This window comes from Cyprinodon tularosa, unplaced genomic scaffold (genome assembly GCF_016077235.1).
Source record: "Cyprinodon tularosa strain WSP-4 unplaced genomic scaffold, ASM1607723v1 ctg362, whole genome shotgun sequence".
NCBI classification, from domain to species: Eukaryota; Metazoa; Chordata; class Actinopteri; order Cyprinodontiformes; family Cyprinodontidae; genus Cyprinodon; species Cyprinodon tularosa.
The window spans coordinates 1,039,060-1,057,664 of NW_024039077.1; the positions used below are offsets into that span (position 1 = coordinate 1,039,060).

The 18,605-nt window shown below is 39.1% G+C and overlaps 1 protein-coding gene across 8 annotated transcripts in view; it reads right to left on the reverse strand.

The window, feature by feature from the left end:
* Nucleotides 1-18,605, reverse strand: part of nid2a (nidogen 2a (osteonidogen)) — a 68,495-nt gene that overhangs the window by 3,654 nt on the left and 46,236 nt on the right. For 2 of the 8 annotated variants that reach the window (XM_038295905.1, XM_038295904.1), the window contains exons 27-45: nt 16,633-16,738; nt 13,627-13,760; nt 13,416-13,521; nt 13,185-13,318; nt 12,991-13,096; nt 11,155-11,288; nt 10,961-11,066; nt 8,511-8,644; nt 8,314-8,419; nt 7,906-8,000; nt 7,707-7,812; nt 5,412-5,532; nt 5,229-5,329; nt 4,908-5,080; nt 1,805-1,934; nt 1,560-1,731; nt 607-764; nt 399-522; nt 214-326 (exon numbers count right to left, since the gene is read on the reverse strand). In XM_038295905.1, the coding sequence (XP_038151833.1) occupies nt 214-326; nt 399-522; nt 607-764; nt 1,560-1,731; nt 1,805-1,934; nt 4,908-5,080; nt 5,229-5,329; nt 5,412-5,532; nt 7,707-7,812; nt 7,906-8,000; nt 8,314-8,419; nt 8,511-8,644; nt 10,961-11,066; nt 11,155-11,288; nt 12,991-13,096; nt 13,185-13,318; nt 13,416-13,521; nt 13,627-13,760; nt 16,633-16,738 (2,359 nt within the window). The remainder of the gene's footprint in view (nt 1-213; nt 327-398; nt 523-606; nt 765-1,559; nt 1,732-1,804; nt 1,935-4,907; nt 5,081-5,228; nt 5,330-5,411; nt 5,533-7,706; nt 7,813-7,905; nt 8,001-8,313; nt 8,420-8,510; nt 8,645-10,960; nt 11,067-11,154; nt 11,289-12,990; nt 13,097-13,184; nt 13,319-13,415; nt 13,522-13,626; nt 13,761-16,632; nt 16,739-18,605) is intronic. The other 6 variants (XM_038295908.1, XM_038295910.1, XM_038295906.1 and 3 more) reach the window with 6 other exon arrangements.

Below are 18,605 nucleotides of genomic sequence, written 5' to 3' on the forward strand. Positions count from 1 at the left end.
ACACAAAAGCCTGCCACACTTTTCAGATTTTATTTGTAAAAATAAAGCTTTTTTTGGCCCATAATATAAATGCTGCAAAAATAGCACTAATAAGCAAATGGTTGAACATCGAGGAAACAGATCAAATGGTCCACTTTACGATCAGACACATTTTTTTCTGTTTTTTTTGTGAAACTCAATATATCTGTAAATATGATGTCACCTTTATCTTACCTGGTAGACAATGGCTGGTTGCTATGGTGATACCGTACAGGTGAGAGCGCTGCTCTGGCAGGTATTCATCAGTGAACTTGCTGCTGTCTTTGCTCACAGCGATCACTCCATCCCTGTGGAGAGTCACGGCGATTACTAATCAGAAAGGAACGAATGGCAGCAGGTGGAGAATTAAAGATGGCTACCTCCTCCAGTCGCTGCAGTAGAAGTGGTTGCTGTAGTAGACCATGCTGAAGGGGTAGTTGAGCCCAGAGCTGATCACTCTTCGTCCAGAGCCATTTGGAGAGATGCACTCTAACCGCTTTGTACCTGAAGGAAGGATGATTGATGCTGAATCAACTCTGCCTTTATCTACAAAGCGGACTTTGGGGAACCTGGATGTTTGATGTTTACCGGCATCCGCCCAGCAGATCTGTCCAGAGGAGAAGTCGTACGTCAGAGCGTTTGGCAAACCGACCCCGTCAGACACCACCACTCTGCGGCCCTGACCGTCCACGGTGGAGGTCTCGATCTTAGGAGCCTCCCTGTTCCAGTCAGTCCAATATAGACTCCTACAGGGTGGCATGATACAGAACTTGATATGCAGAACGAAATAAATAAAACTTTCTAAAAACATTTGAAAAATAATTAAATCCCAGTAGACTGTGGCTGAGTGATTAACCACCTCTGATCAGCTCAGAGCCAGGTGGGGATCTTACATATGAGTGCTAATGGAAAACTTGGCTCTCATCCAGAACCCACTCAAACCAAATATGTCAAGGCGATGATGTGAAACACATTTCAAGTTTGATGAGTCATGCTAATACACGACGCTGCATAAGAGCTCATTATTACAATAATTCAGAGGATGGAAAGCAGATGGGATTCCTCCAAGCCTACCAATCAAGAAGCATGACTAATTTAAAGCAATGGAGGAGCCAAGCATGAACTTTGTAAAGCATTCTCAAACTCATAAATATCCTTCAGACTCTTATCAAAGAGTCCCTGTTTAGTTTAGATGGCTCGAAACCAGACTCAACAAAACCAATGATGCAAATAATGCATCAGTTTTCCTGCTCTCCGCTGGATTGACTCACAGCTGCTTTGAGACCTTGCTGGTTTTAATTAAAAGCTGAACCATGTGGTTTGTCTGATACGTCACTTCGAGTCACAGCCATCCTCTGTGGGAGCTTGTGAGTTGGAGTCAATAAGTGACACCATTAAACCTCCAAATGCGTATTTTAAAACATGGAATTAGTTTTAATGGATAGTTGTTGATACATGCAGACCAGATGCTACAGGTTCATAGTATTTTTTGACCAAACTAAGGCTAAAAGTAAAGTACAGATGGACAAAAAAAAGCTTACCCAGTGGATGAGACCACTATAATGGCTCTGGGGTTAACCAAGTCCAAGTCAAACAGGGTCCGCCTTCTGCTGCCGTCCAGGTCAGCACTTTCAATCACATCTGTGTTCGAGTCGACCCAGAACATCAACCTGCGTTTGGTGTCCACAGCCAAGCCTTCCGGACTGAAGAGACCTAAAGGGAGAGCGTTTCCTTCCTTAAACCGGCAGATCCAATACGCCATAGAGGACCAGGAATACCCTCCTACCTGTGCTGATGAGTATCTCAGGCTCAGCTCCGGTTGCCACAGAAGCTCTGTTTATCGTCCTCGCTGACAAATCCGTCCAATAGACTTTATTTTCTTTGCAGTCATAGGCTATGCCGACAACAATGGAGCCCTGGGAACAGACACACCAATGAACACAGCTCAGAACTTCATATCTGCTAAAAGCAGCTCCCCTAGAGAGCTTTTACTTTTTAAACCAGTTAAATAACTCTATTAAAGTCTCCCTACATTGAAAAACAAAACAGAAAACAGTAAGTCTGCAGTCTATGCAAAAAGAAAATTGCAAATGATGCAAAAAAAGCATCAGTTTTCCTGCTCTCCACTGGATTGACTCACAAAATACACACAACACCTTATCAGAAAACTTCCCATCATAGATAAACTTTGACTAGGCCAAGTCTACAACATTGGCTGCAAGTTAGAAACAAAGTAAAGCCCGATTCTAACAGCTCCCACCATACTTGATATCATCTGACAAAATCTAAAGAATTGACGAGTCAGGGCCCATCTCTCCTTAAATGTTAAATTTTTAAAGGAACCTTTTCTGGAAGGAAGAGAAACATATTTAACAGTTTATTAGATAGGTGAAAAATATTTAATTATTTATTTGTTAAGGATAAAAACTATATTTATTTATTTAATGCAAGCATCTCTGGTAACTTTTAAATGTTTACATTTACAAATAGAGATCTTTACAGTTTTTAATTTATGCTCCAGTCGCATTTGATCCCATTTATAGATTTTTACTTGTGTGACGCGTTTAAATTGGACAACATGTTCTGTTTAAAATCTTCCTTGAGCAGTTAAAGGCACACTATGCAACATTTTTCAGTTAATTAATGTGTTCCATAACGTTTTGGATGATTAAATGAGTCATTTCAGGTCGAACAAAGGTATTCTCGGCCGCCCTGGTGGTCTGTAGGGGAAATACCGCACTTGCAATCGCAGGAGCCCTCGGCCCGCACCCACAGGCTCAGAAGTCTCACGAGAGTCGGTCTTGCTTTACGGCGAGAACAGCTACACGCCCCCAGTGAAAGGCATGCTCGTTGCTAGCGCAGTGGCGATATTTATGCAGTTATCATGGCGGGAACCAGAGAGAAAACAGCGAAAGCCCATGTCGGAGCAGGCAAGAAAGAGGAAAAGGGCTCTGGACAGAGAGAGGAGTCGTACACGGGTGAACATCGGGCAAGCTTTTTCCGAATGGAGAGAGCTAAAATAAAAAGAAGGCTGCAAGGCTGACGCGGACCTCGCGTTTCTGCTGATGCGATTGTAAGTAACATTGGAATGGTTTCTCTCTCTCTGTGTGCATGTTCATACTTTCACTGTGTTAGTCATTCAGTGCGTTCGCCTGTCTGCTAAGCTCAAAACAACCGCGCCTGGCTTGACGGAGAAACCAGGAGAACAGCTGAGCATATTTACGACAGTGCACTTTTACTTTCGCCCTCTGGGGGGAGCCTCGCTGGAAAATCAACCCTGGTTGCATAATATACCTTTAAAGCTGTAAGGAAGGATTGTGTATTTATGCACGTCCACCGCAGTATTGTTGCAGCCGTGAAACGCCATTTAGTCTCGTCAGTCAAATTCAAAACATCAAAACTTCTAAACAACACCCATTGGTCCAGTCTTAATTATAACCTCATCTAGCAAAGCAGGAAGATACCCTTAACAGACGCTGATCAGTTTGTTTGCTCCATCAGAGCCCTTAAGCTATGACCGTCTTCTCAGGCTTTTGCAGGTGAGGACGATCTTAAGTTCTGTCCGATCTAAAGCTGTTCCTGCGTACCCTTCATGTTAAAGTGATGGAGCTGCTGCCTGACCGTGTACAGAGGGAAGATTAAGGTTCTGTCTTTTCCTTTCTCCACCTGCAGCGCAGCCAGCGTTATGTATAGCAGCTTAATAAACTTCTGAGAAACTGTGTCAGCGGCAAAACCAGTTATACAGAATAAAGCTCCAATTTCCTTGCAAATATCTTATAATAACCCTGGGCCCGGGACAACCGGCTCAGTTGCCCTCCCTGACGGCAAGTGTAATGAAACATATTCAAATATAGATTTGCAAACCAAAACCATGCTGCCATATTGCTTTTATAGAAAGAATGCTTCCTCCTGGCCTCTTTCAGAATTAGCCGTATTTGTTTACAGTCACTGCAAACTCATCCAGGAAGAACGAATCCTGGTTTCCCTTTGATAGAAAACTTTGTACCAATCTGTCTGTATGATTTGATTGAATTGTCTCTAAATTTCCTTGAGAAGACATGCTTTTAAATTGTCATTATATAAATAAACTGAATTGAATTGAAATTGTTAAGGTTTTCTTGCAGCTGGACATCTGCTTATTTTAAAGCTTGACAGTTAGATCTTGAGAGTCTTACACAGATCAACATGTAACATGAGGAAGCTGGAATCAAATCCATAGCTTTCTCATTTCAAATAAAACAAGTAAGAGGATTTTTCTTAAATTAAGTGCATTTTTTCTTGCATTGAGCAGGTAAATGAGACACTTTGCCAGTGGAATAACACGATTTATATTTAAAATAAGAAAAAAACCATCTGCATTCTCAAATGCTTTCAAGTGCATAATATCTAATTATCTTATTTTAAGGTAAAACATAATCTATTGGCAAATCAAGGGTAAATATACACATTTTAAGACTTTTATTACTAATTTTAGGATCATTTTTGCAGGGCACAATTAAAAAACATGTTTTTTTTTTCAATTTAGGGGATTTTTTTTTATAAAATATGATTTTTCTTATATGATTTGTTTTCTTTTTAAACTGATTAAACTTGCCTTAAGAAGGAAAAGATGGCAGACATCTTTGTTATCCTGACAAAGTGTGATTTATCATCTCAGATTCAAACCTTTCTTCTGTGTTTCTGCTAGAGTAGGCGTAGGAAACTCATCCGCAGCAGATGTTACACAGATGTCTCTCACACATTGCATCACTTGACACATTGGGTGTCAACAGCCAGTAAAAATGATATATGGAGGCAAAATTAGAGACTTCTTTATTTTTTTTATTTTTAGACCAGCTTTGTTTTTATTTTTCTAAAAAAGAGGAATGGAAAGTCGCAGCATTTCTTACATGTAACGTCAGCAGAGTACTGGAGCGCGCTGCATCCAGTCTGGTCCCGTTCAGAGGCAGAGCTCCTATTTTCTGCCCCTGAGCGTAGAGGAGAGTGACGTCGGTGTTTGCCGGAGGAGTCACGTCTGGACGGGTCACGGGACGTACGACGGGGGGTGCCACTGTTGGGAGGCCTGGTAAAAGATTGGATTATATAATATTTACTTGCTAACAACATGGCTTACAAATATTTAACATATGCTAATCTGATAAGTGTGGCATGTGTTTGTAATTGCCCCCCTCAACCCTTTAATGCTAAGGAAGAAAAATAATCTAACTTACACGCTGGTTTGACAGCATCGTGTGAACGAGTACCAGTGATTTCCTGTCCCTCCTTGTTCACACACCAACAGTAAGTGGACTCCCCGTAACACTGGACGGGACTGGAGGCGCACAGAGATCAGAATCAGAATGTTGCTGCATGGAAACAACGTTAGCTGCTCATAAAAATGTATAATGATGTACCTGAATTCTCCATCTGGTTCGCACTGAGGCAAATACTGCTGCGGGTCTGGTTTTCCACCATATTGCTCGATCAAACTGGCTCTCCAGCGTTCACACACGCTCTCCACTCGACTGTTAGATGCTGTAGAAGAAAAATAAAAAAATCTGTTTTGAAACCTGGCTAAACAGACTGGTGAGACGCTAACTTTGATCCTGTTCTGTTGACATTTCAGGTATTTATTCAGCTAATCACAGCATCTGTTTCCCAGCTCTGCAGGATATGTTGCAATGTGAGGTGAAGTGCTTTATTAAATGGTATGTGAATAACCTGTGTTTAAAGAGGAGCACATACACACACGTCTTCCCTCAGACCAAACTGTTTACCAGCCTAGAGGCCTTTTAATAACTCACAGCAAAGAGGATCTTTATAACTGAACCTGAAACCACTTTAGGTTTCTGCAAATGTTTATTCAGGGCTTCCTGCTTCTGTCTGCTCAGTTCTTATAAAAACGGATTAAAACTTAACTGATCTTTTGGTTTCTTACCTATTAATAGTGATGTTCTTAAAGTGGTTGGAATATTATATGGTATTTAACCCCATAATCCAATAAATTTAGTAGTTTAGATAGCATATTGATTAGTCACTTAGTAGTTCCTGAGCTGTTTAACTCATAAATACAGAATAGCTTTAGAGGAGAGTTTATTGTGGGCCTCAAGTGAACTAATAAATTACAAGATGAATCCAGTTAATGGTCTCTGAGGCTTACATTCAGTTTAATTTGTTTATATAGTATCTCCATTTCACTACACATGTCATCTCAAGGCACTTTACAGAGATAAAGCTTCTCTAATCAGGGCTGGATCAGATTGTTATGAATACAATTATCAACCAATGCAGTAATCGATTCATTTGTAAGCAGACAAGCAAACTCTGAGAAATGCCATATTTTTTTAAAGCATCGACTCAAAGCAGAAATTAAGCAAAACTGTACAACATATTTGCACATTCTGCCTTTAAAATGAAAAACCTCTTTTGTCTATAAACATGTTATATCAAGAACCCCTCAAGTCTCAGGGTTTTAGTTTCATCTTAACTATGAAATTATTATTCAACAGATTTATCAAGTTGCAAAATAATTACTAGTTGCAGCCCTAGCTAAAATGTACTTAATTATTGTAGAAGACAAAGATGAAAAACAAATTCCTGAAACCCTTAAAGAATGCTAGGCACAAGACAACCTAATAAAGAAAATTAAAAAATGTGTATTTTTATTGATCAGTAATTGCACCATGCTACCTCTAACAGAGATGTATGGATGCTGTTACCGAGTGAACAAACATCAACTTCAGGTTTTATTTTCATCGGCTGCAGTAGAGCGAGAGAGAGCAGGACTTTGAGCTAGTAACAAGAAGGCTAAACGGTTAAACTCCTTTTGTAATGGACTATGCTTGATTTGCAAATATCGGTAACCTTTAGATAACCTAAGGAACTTCAATACAGCTATAAGCTAATAATAGGTGCTACAGTCAATCTGAACATCAATTATTTTGACCAGAAACCTGGAGAGCAACTTCTGCACATGTTCAAAAGCATCCTTGTGTGTTGAATTTTCAATGAATCTTGCATGAAGAACAGCTAATTATTTAATGCCATAGAACAAGTAAAGTTTTTTTTTATGTTGTATCCCACTCATTTATGTTAAAAAGAAAGTGTACTCGCTTTAAATTCAAGACTCTTATCAGGAAATATAAATCTCGGTTTTAGAATCAATCTTCCATTTAGACAGTTGCCTAATTGTGATGCCGACTTGGTTCATAAGAGAAAAAATAGAAGTCTGTGAACATGAATGAAATAAATCAAACTGAGAAAATAAATGTTTTCACCACTTTTTTTGCCATTTTAATATGTATTTGACTGTCTTAACACACCAACACACTGCTGTAATCCAATCCCTGCTTAAATAGCTCTTACCTATACAGCAATATAAGATTTAAGTGGAACAGGATCAATGAGCACATACTAGGATTTAATTAAATAAAAACTCTAGAGTCACCTGTGCATTAGGTACATCATAGCGAGGAACAAAAATTTTAACAAGAGATACTGGTCCTGAATGCTGCCCAGTGCTCTGACTGTGAGTTTTAAGAGCATCGAGTTCCAGAAATGAAGGTATTTTAAAAGGGTTTCTTGTGCTTTTCTAATAGCAATAAATTTAACTCTGATTAATCCAATGGATTCCATTCAACAAAGTGAAATAAACTTAATACTCTTATATTCCTTCTAATAGTTAATTGATCTAAACCCAAGTGTCTCACCTGGTTTCGTACAGTCCTTTGGTTGAGTCCCAGGCGGTGTCCTGGTTCCTTCTCTCTCCTCTCCATCTTTGTTGACACACCAACAATAACCGGTGGAGGGCTGGCACTAAAACACCCATAAAGATTGAGTAGCATACGCCTTTATCTTAAAAAGGTATCAAAGGTGTCTGTTCAAAGAGGGAATTTCATGTATACAAACCTGCAGTGGTATGTACTGTCCATCATCGTCACACTGAGGTACATATCCCCTTTCCTTATGATTCTGACACCGAGTTTTAGGAGGCTCTGATTCATCTGGAAAACATTTAATCTTTTATACTTTTTTTTTGGCCTACCATGGCGGGAAAAACTGTGACACAACATGCATCAGTGCAGTCTATTGTCTATATAATTTAATATGCTGATGACACTCAATTTCAGCAAGAAACAAATGCTGAAATGGCTCCCTGAGATTCCTCCTGGGCTAACAATTATATAAAGAAAATATTGTGACTAGATGTAATTACAACTGAAATCATCTAGAATGCTACATAATCAGAAATGGATCCTCTAAGCAGATACAACTACTGCTATATTAGCACGATTAAAGTTTGATTTGGAGCCTCACCTGCTTTGCTACAGTCTACACGAGGTGTACCAGGTGGAGTCCTGGTTCCTGCCCTCTCTTGTCCCTCGCTGTCCACACACCAGCAATGTCCAGTAGAACCATGGCACTGCAGCAGAACCAGAGACAGTGAAGACTTGATGATGTGTTTAATTTCAAGGGCTAACAGTTTAAAGTAACTAAACTGATGATAGTCTAACCTGTTGTGGTAGATAGTGTCCGTCTTTATCACACTGAGGTACGTAGGCTCCAAGTGGAGGAAGTCCATCTGGACCGGAGGTCTGAACACTGTCTCTGTAATGCTCACAGTGAGTCTTTGGACGCTGTGGCTCATCTGTTGGAAGAACAAAATTAACATATAATGAATTGCATTTAATTTTTGGAGAAATTACAATATATGAGATGTTTGGTTATAGCTTACATCTCCATGTTTGAGGCAACCCAAAAAGATTATAGGTAAGAGACGAGAATGATTGGATCATACGCATTGGCACAGCAATGACTTCTACACAGTATGTCAATAGTCCACGCTATTCAAGGCTCAAATATCTGAAGCTTTTGCAATAGTATACAGCCTGGCAAACCATCCAGTGCCTCTGTAGGGGGAAGCAGTGCTTCCCTAGAGCTGTTTACAGTGGGGGTTGGGAAGTGCTAACCTCAAAACTGTTGGAAAGTGGAAGGAATACTTGTATGATCTCCTCAACCCTGCTTACCTTCCTTTCTTACTGTAAGCTGAGACTGAGGACTAAGAAGACTCATTCAGCACACAAGTTGAAGACAACAAGGTGTTGTAATGGTAGTAAGGCCCTAGGATGGAGGTATATCTGAGCTATTGTGCCATGGTTGTGGTTGCCACAGCTCTTCAAAATTGCAATGTGTCTGGGTAGAGTACCCATGGAGAGGCAGACTGGGGTGGTGGTCCATCTTCATAAGAAGGGAGACTTCAGTCCAACTATAGGATGTTTTCACTTCTCAGACTTCCCAGGGAGACTAATATCCCATTTAGGCTACCCTTGAAAAACCGATCCATGCCGAGACCGGTCCGAGCTCGGATCAGTTAACCAGGCCGAGCTCGGTTCTGACGACCGTTTACACATCAGGCTATCTCGACTCCTCGCCTCCTAGTGACGATCTGCGGTATTACTGCCAGTATTGAAGGAGGAAATCAAGCAGTTGGTGGCGGTAATGCACCAAAAGTTGTTTGCCAACCGCCATAAAACACAAGAAGAAGAAGCAAAGAAGGAGGGAATCAAGCACATCAAAATGTTGCGTGAAGAAGATTTCGATTGTTGTTTATAGTTGTTCTTCTTCTTCTGTTTTGTGTTGGTTGGCAAGCAACTTCCGGAGGGGCATTACCGCCAACTACTGGAATGGAGTGTGAATTGGGATGTGCAGCCAGACGGAGATGACGCGTTCTGCTCATGCACTCTTGTTATCAGAGAATCGAGCCAGGGAAAACCCGACCCGAGCCCACCTCTGGAACTGGTCTGCAGTCAGCGCAGTTCGGTTGTGTCTATCTCTGGTCAGTTCAGTTTGCTTTTAATTTAAACACGATAAGTTATCTCAGTTACTGAGCTCGGACCGGTCTCGGCAGGGTTTATCAAGGGTAGTGTAAATGAGGTATATACCAAGTTGCTATAGCACAGCCTGGGTGATGTTGGAGTACAAAGTCAGGGACAGTAAAGGGAAAATAACAGCTAATCTAGACTAAAGATGGCAGCAGTAGGACAAATGAATGCTACCACAGACAAGGAAGAAACAGATTATCTTTCAAGGTTTATATTAGGGATAAGATTCTGGAGATGTTCACAGCAGGGTTAAGCTGTATAACAATATACAACCCTTTGGACCTGTCATGGTGCGCTGCTGAATCAATCACCTGAGGGTACAAAAGGTGCACTGCATAATGGTCATTCCATGGAAAGGTGGTGTTATAAAATAATAAGCAATGTTCTTTCTAAATTGTAACGATTTGTAAAATATAGATCTATTTTTAGTTGGTATATCACATGAAGTGCCCAGGTGGGCCAATCAACTTACTGCTTGTTTGTCTATGCAGTATTTGATCTGTTTTCTAAATCGGGGTCTATAATTTGTTCTGAGGTCATGTAGAGCTGGTTAGCTCCAATCTTGAAGGGATAATGTCATGTACCGTAGGTTAAATATGTCATTGCTTTGAAAAAACCTGTTTAAAATCACTCAATTACACTAATTTGTTTGAGGATAATTAATTTGATACAGGCATGCTGTGCCAAAGACATGCAGGACAATAGCTCCAATGGGGTGTATAGAATGCATGGAGGAGGAGGGATAATGATTTGGGTTTGGTTTGCTGATAGAAAATCAGACATCACACACAAGCAAACAAAAAAATGTATGCTAACTTTGGACCTTAAGCTAAAAAGAATATCATTTGGGCTTTTTTGCAAATTAGAAAAACAATAAGTTTCTCTATTTAAAAGTTGGACAAACATTTGTAAATATAAATGAAATAAAGAGATCTTGGAAAACTGGTTAACTGTCCACAATTTCATGTCTGATGTTTTTCAGTTATAAACATTTGTCTTTATCTCCAATCTAACTTTAAGATGAGATTTAATATTTAGATTTAAGGACTATTTTCATGTATTGATGAGATGTAGAGCCTCACCTCCTCTGCTGCAGTCTACAGGTGTGGCACCAGGTGGAGTCCTGGTTCCTGCTCTCTCTTGTCCTCTGCTGTCCACACACCAGCAATGCCCAGTAGAACCATGGCACTGCCACAGTATAGACACACCATGTATAGTATTAAATGGTATATGAGCGTAAAACTATTCAATATTAAGGAAAATGGGATAGTCTAACCTGTTGTGGTAGATACTGTCCGCTTTCATCACACTGAGGTACGTAGGCTCCAAGTGGAGGAAGTCCATCTGGACCGGAGGTCTGAGCGCTGTCTCTGTAATGCTCACAGTGAGTCTTTGGACGTTGTGGCTCATCTGTTAAAAAAAGAAAAACAAAAAGAACATACAGTTTTACAGCCTCCTTTGTAACAGAAGTATTATCACCTAACAGTTGAAGGCCTGGAAGGCCTTTAAGGAATCTTTGGTACTAGTCAGTCAATTTGGACATGGATAGCAGTTTAGTGCATTAATCTATCGATGATTCAACAGGGTTATTATGAAAAGTTCATGTTTCTCTTCTCAAAGATAACATCATCAAAACTTAGGGGAATTATATCATGTTCTACCGACCCATATTCGTTTTGTGTCATTTGGAGCCGTTCTGAAGATATTCCGTTAGGTTATATCCAAGTAACGTCTTCCTATGGGCAACGAATTGAAGGCACAAACTGAACTGTTCATAATTGATCATTTATGGTACGCCAGCATTCATAACATGTAGGCGAATCACTGTCCCCCAGACATCCGCCGTTATATTTTTTATATTTATATGTTTTAAAACAGGCATGTGAGTAAAACTAGCAGCAATTCAGCGGACAGGATGAATGAATGGTAGCTGGCGTGCGACGATGAAGTCATACACACTCCGCTTAAAAATATATATAAATATATAAATATAAAAAATATAACCGCGGATGTCTGGCGGACAGTACCGGTAATTCGCCTACATGTTATGAATGCCGGTGTACCATAAATGATAAATTATGAACAGTCTAGTTTATGCCTTCAAGTCGTTGCCCATAGGAAGACGTTACTTGGATATAACCTAACGGAATATCTTCAGAACGGTTTCAAATGACACAAAACTAATATGAGTGAGTAGAATGTGATAACATAAAATCAAGGGCCCAATGTAGAAAAACTGGTGTTCCCCTTTAAATACTCAAACTAAGGGTAGATCTCATCAAGCAATATGTTCTAGACCTGTTCTAGGCTGAGCAGTTGTTGAATTACTTTGAATTTTAACTTGCCTAATGTGTAAAATAGACCAAACCACTTAGAGCTCTCACTGCCTGCAATAGGAATTATTAACATTTGCTGTTTCGATGCAGACTATCTTTTACATTTTGGACCCTACAGCTCCTTCTGAGGCTTTGCTAGGTTCCTCATTTTATGGAAGGATGACTGGACTCAATAGCCATTGGGATTATTTAATAAAAATATAAATATACAAAATCCAACTGCTCCATCTCTGGCCTCATGAACGAAGTTTTCTGATTAAACATCTGAGTTCATGACAGAATAAGGAGAAGAGTGGAATGGCAGTGCTGTGGAGCTATCAAACAGAGAAAATAACTTTTTTAGGAGAGATAAAACCAAAGTTTTAATGGTATGCTATAAAACACAATATAAAAAAATAAAAAAATAAAAAAAATAAAACTCACTCTACAGCCCAGAGGTGGAGGGACGATCATCTGGGCTTTTTTGCAAGAAAACAACACACGTTTTTCCAATTTAATTTTGGACATACAGCATATGAATGTGTTTTCTGACCTCTTTCAGTTAGAAACATTAGTCTTTATCTCCAATCTAACTTCAAGTTAAGATTCAATATTTAGATTCATTGGGGGAGTGGCGGCCTAGTGGTTAGAGGATAGAGCTTGGAATCCTGAGGTCCACTTACACAGTCCCTCACTCTGGTAAATTTCTCCGATGTGAGATCAATTAAGTTCAATTATTATTGTTATTATTTTTATTCTGGACTATTTTCATGTATTGATGAGATGTAGAGCCTCACCTCCTCTGCTGCAGTCTACAGGTGTGGCACCAGGTGGTGTCCTGGTTCCTGCTCTCTCTTGTCCTCTGCTGTCCACACACCAGCAATGTCCAGTAGAACCATGGCACTGCCACAGTATAGACACACCATATATAGTATTAAATGGTATATGAGCATAAAACTATTCAATATTAAGGAAAATGGGAAAGTCTAACCTGTTGTGGTAGATACTGTCCGCTTTCATCACACTGAGGTACGTAGGCTCCAAGTGGAGGAAGTCCATCTGGACTGGAGGTCTGAGCGCTGTCTCTGTAATGCTCACAGTGAGTCTTTGGACGCTGTGGCTCATCTGTTAAAAAAACATCCAAAAAAAAAATCAAAATGAGATTGGGTCTAAAGTAGAAGCAAATACATATATAAGGGAATTGATTGGTATAGATCCTCACCTTCTCTGCTGCAGTCTACACGAGGTGAACCAGGTGGAGTCCTGGTTCCTCCTCTTTCCTGTCCTTGACTGTCCACGCACCAGCAATGTCCAGAGGAATAATCACACTGGAAACAGAAGAAGAAAAACATTATGTGCTGCTCATGAAAGAAGTAGGACTCCCAAGTGTCATAATGTGAAGTTAAATGAAGAGAAAGTGATAAATGTCTAACCTGTTCTGGTAGATACTGTCCGTTTTCATCACACTGAGGTACGTAGGCTCCAACTGGAGGAAGTCCATCTGTACTGGAGGTCTGAACACTGTCTCTGTAATGCTCACAGTGAGTCTTTGGACGCTGTGGCTCATCTGTTGGAAGAAGAAAATGCATTTATACATATTACACTTAATAGAAAACTCTATTACAAAATGTATTTAGGAATTATAATAATTAAGAAACTGTTGATGGTCGGGTTATTAAAGACAAAGCGGTGGATGTTCTTTTTCCGAGTGGATCATCAAAATATAAGGTCCTCCTAATTGTCAATCATTCTGGTGATATGTTTACCTAAGGCCATCCTATGTGCTTTTCCCAATTTTCAGTTGCCAGTGGTGAGTCTGACATATTGGAAAATTTAAAATCTTCTTTTGGAAAGTAAGCTTGTATGACCGATGCAAACAGCAACTTTTAAACAGAGCATGCACGAGATGATATAGGCTAATGCACGCTTTTAATAGGAGCTCCCTCTCAACAGCAGGTACAGGGTTGTGCATGTGCATTTTTTTTATTCTTTTCAGAAATTCGCAAAAATCCTCCACTATACCTTTAAGCTCAACAAATATAATGTCATCACATTAGTTCATTTCAATTTCCTGCTTGAACCGTTTTGCAGGTCAGTCTCTATGGAGAGATATTTGTGCCATCGGTTTGAGCGCGCAGGAACCAATCCGAGCGCGCAGTGAGACAACACGCGCACGCGCAAAGCCGGTCTGGCGCACGCTCAACTCTGTAAAACCCTCTGAACACACACTGTTCTCGCGCTCAGTTTCATCTCTGCGCGTGCTCGAATCCGTCTCTGCTCGCGCTCGACCTGCTCTCTCTCCGCGCTCAACACCAGCTGTGCGCTCGGCTGTTTCTCCGCTCGCTCGACTCTCTGCGCTCGCAACTTCAGCAATGTATGTAAATGAACCATACCATCAGCCAATCACACCCAGCTTCTTTTCATCCAATGAAAGCGTTCCTTCCTTCTTCTTCTTCTTTTTTATCATGGCGGATCGCAAGCAACTTTAAGGTGCATACCGCCACCTACTGTTCATGATTGTGTAGCAACATTGTTTTACATCTATTAAATTCTATTTTTTTATTTTGTATTCTGAAGATAACTAATTAATGCTTTCCTTAATCTATAAATATCCTTTATATTTCCTTTATTTCCCAATAATCCTTTAAGACTCCATTCTTGGCCTGTCCTTTCAACTACTCTTCTCAATTTTTCCCTTTCAGGTTCATATGTTTTACAGTTCATTAATACGTAAGCATTCGTTCCAAATACTACACCGGGTTAAATGAAAAAATAAAAATAAAAACACAATCAGGAAAATCAAACAACTCTTACAGTTATTTTGTCAACATTCCTAAGATAGTACTATAAAATATCTTGAATTATCTCAAATAAACTTCAGTAAAACAGTTATTAGATCATTGCCTCATCCATCTCTTTTACCTGCTATTGACATGGATTTAAATTTGCTGTTTTAAAAGAAAAATAAGGAGGATATTTCAGGGTCAAGTATGGTTCAACAGTATATAGATAATGTTTTGGATCATATTGGCCTTACTCTTAGCTTTTGTGGCGGGTGTTTCTTCTTTTTGTTGTTTTTTATGGAGGTTGGCAAACAACAATTACCGCCACCAACTGAAAAACCCTGTTTATCAAATTATTCTTTTTAATATATATAATAAAGAATAACCCTCTTATTTAGAGTCCATCTGTAAAAGGTCTTCTAAATAATAATTGTTAAATTTCAGATCAGGTCTGCTGTCTGAATAATTGTGTTTAAATTAATATAACGGTTGCTGATCTAAAATCAGAGCAAACTAAACTTCTTAATGGAACGATTTCTTCAATCCATTGTAAGGCCAATATGATCCAAAACCTTTCTCCTTTGTAGGCTGAATTCCATCACTGATTCTTTTACCCGATTTAAAAATAAATTCTGGAACTAAAACAAAACACCATTCCTAATATTGGAATATTTTGAAGCATCCATAAAAAATTTAACATATCCATAATATTTTTTATCTATATATTGTTGAACCATACTTGAACCTGAAATATCCTCCTTATTTTTCTTTTAAAACAGCAAATTTAAATCCATGTCAATAGCAGGTAAAAGAGATGGATGAGGCAATGATCTAATAACTGTTTTACTGAAGTTTATTTGAGATAATTCAAGATATTTTATAGTACCATCTTAGGAATGTTGACAAAATAACTGTAAGAGTTGTTTGATTTTCCTGATTGTGTTTTTATTTTTATTTTTTCATTTAACCCGGTGTAGTATTTGGAACGAATGCTTACGTATTAATGAACTGTAAAACATATGAACCTGAAAGGGAGAAATTGAGAAGAGTAGTTGAAATGACAGGCCAAGAATGGAGTCTTAAAGGATTATTGGGAAATAAAGGAAATATAAAGGATATTTATAGATTAAGGAAAGCATTAATTAGTTATCTGCAGAATACAAAATAAAAAAATAGAATTTAATAGATGTAAAACAATGTTGCTACACACTCATGAACAGTAGGTGGCGGTATGCACCTTAAAGTTGCTTGCGATCCGCCATGATAAAAAAGAAGAAGAAGAAGGAACGAATGCTTTCATTGGATGAAAAGAAGCTGAGTGTGATTGGCTGATGGTATGGTTCATTTACATACATTGCTGAAGTTGCGAGCGCAGAGAGTCGAGCTTGCCATAGCCGAGCGCACAGCTGGTGTTGAGCGCGGAGAGAGAGCAGGTCGAGCGCGAGCAGAGACGGATTCGAGCACGCGCAGAGATGAAACTGAGCGCGAGAACAGTGTGTGTTCAGAGGGTTTTACAGAGTTGAGCGCGCGCCAGACCGGCTTTGCACGTGCGCTTGTTGTCTCACTGCGCGCTCGGATTGGTTCCTGCGCGCTCAAACCGATGGCACAAATATCTCTCCATAAGTCTCCAGCCTCCATATTGCTCAGGGATCCTACCTGCTGTGCTGCAGTTCATACGAGGCGTACCAGGTGGAGTCCTGGTTTCTGCCAGCTCCTGCCCCCTTTCATCTACACACCAACAGTATCCGGTAGAACCGTCGCACTACAACAGTAAAGAATGAACATGTAGCTCTGAGGAGTCTCATATTGAACCGTACACACCTGAGATGAACAAGGAGAATTAGAAGTGGACACATTTTTTTAGCTTAAAACTCGCAAACCCGATATTTTTCAGACACACGAGTGCTGAAAATGAATGGTGATAACACCCTTCGATGTGGAAGTTGATATTGAGTGAGTTTGAACTTAAGTCTGAGGACAGAGAAGAAACGTTTAAAAATTATCCATTTTCCACAGCATATTGGGGCGAGTGAGAGAGAGCCAGACATTTAGCTCACACAGGCTAACAATATTAGACTTAAGCTGCTGTCTTTAAATTGTAATCTCTGCCTGCTATAGGGAAATTGAAAATGTGATCGCCCTTTTTAATTCTTGGAGTGAAAGATCTGCATTTCACTCATGCTATATGGGCTAATCTTGGTAAACACTAACATATTAGCAGCTGCCTGCTCACCATTGTGTAAAATTATCTTTTCTGCTTCAGACCTGTAATAAAGTGTCTGCCCCTGACCCATATCTTCATTCATTTTTCTTTTTCATCTTCCTCAAATGTTTCAGAACAGCAAATATTATCAATGACAGACCGTGTACAAACACAAGGCAGTTTTCAAATGATGAATACATTCATCTTACTTAAAGCTTGTCAAACCAACGTGACACAATTAAAACAAAAAGTAACTGCCCCTCTAAACCTGATAACTGGTTCTGCCATTTTCTCTGTGCAAAAAGCTATTAAGCATTTCAAATGGCTGGAAATAAGGGTTTTAACATTGTTGCTGAGGAAGTTTTTCTACAGACAGACTGAAGGATTTTGGAGCATGAAGGGCTGCAGACCATCCCCCCACCACTACTGTGTTTTAGCAGTATGATGCTTTTTTTCCCCTAAAATTCAGTTTGATTTTTACTCCAGATGTAACGGGACAGTCACCTTCAGAACAGATTCCCTTTTAGATTGAGAGTCAGCATTTTTTTTCCCCCTAAAGTCCTTATAGAAATGGTTTGGTTAACTTTTGTTAGTCCTATGAGATCAGCAGGGGTTTGCCTCATCTCTCTTTCCTTTTGTTGAATCATGAACACTGACCTTTACCCTGGATGTACTTTTGGAACTAACCTTCCAGTCCTGGGAAGGTTATACCACTGTTGAGTTTTCTCCATATTTGGATTATGGCTCCAGCTGTGGTTTACTGAACATTCAAACCTTAGAAAGACTTAAGAACTTTTTCAGATGGACAGATGCCTATGATAAACACAGAACTGTATGCTGCTGACAGATGCCAGTTAGTTTGTCTCTCATCTCTCTTTTTTTATTTCATTTTGATCAGGGTATGATTCATTCCTTTTTGAGATCTTTTAGCCTACTTTTTGTTGTCAGACAGCTGTTCATCTGTTTTTAAATATATATATATATATATATATATATATATATATTTAATGTCCTAAAACATATAAGACGTAACGAGAACATGAATAAACAAGGGCTGAAACAATTAATTTGATTAATCGATTATTGAAATAACCTTCAGCTAATCTAGTAATCGATTAATCGTTAACTTGAGTGTTGAGTCAGTAAAACATGCCTTTAGCTGACAGAGAAACCCACTTGGAGCAGCACTTATCCCAAAATTGTAAAAAAAAAAAAAAAAAAAAAATATAATATATATATATATATATATATATATATATATATATATATATATATATATATATATATATATATATATATATATATATATATATATATATATATATATATATATATAAGCATTTTGCATTTAAGATAAAAAATATGAACCCTTCGTCTGTCGATATGCTCTTTCTAGAACTCCTGAAGTGGAAAAGTTTTTGTTTCA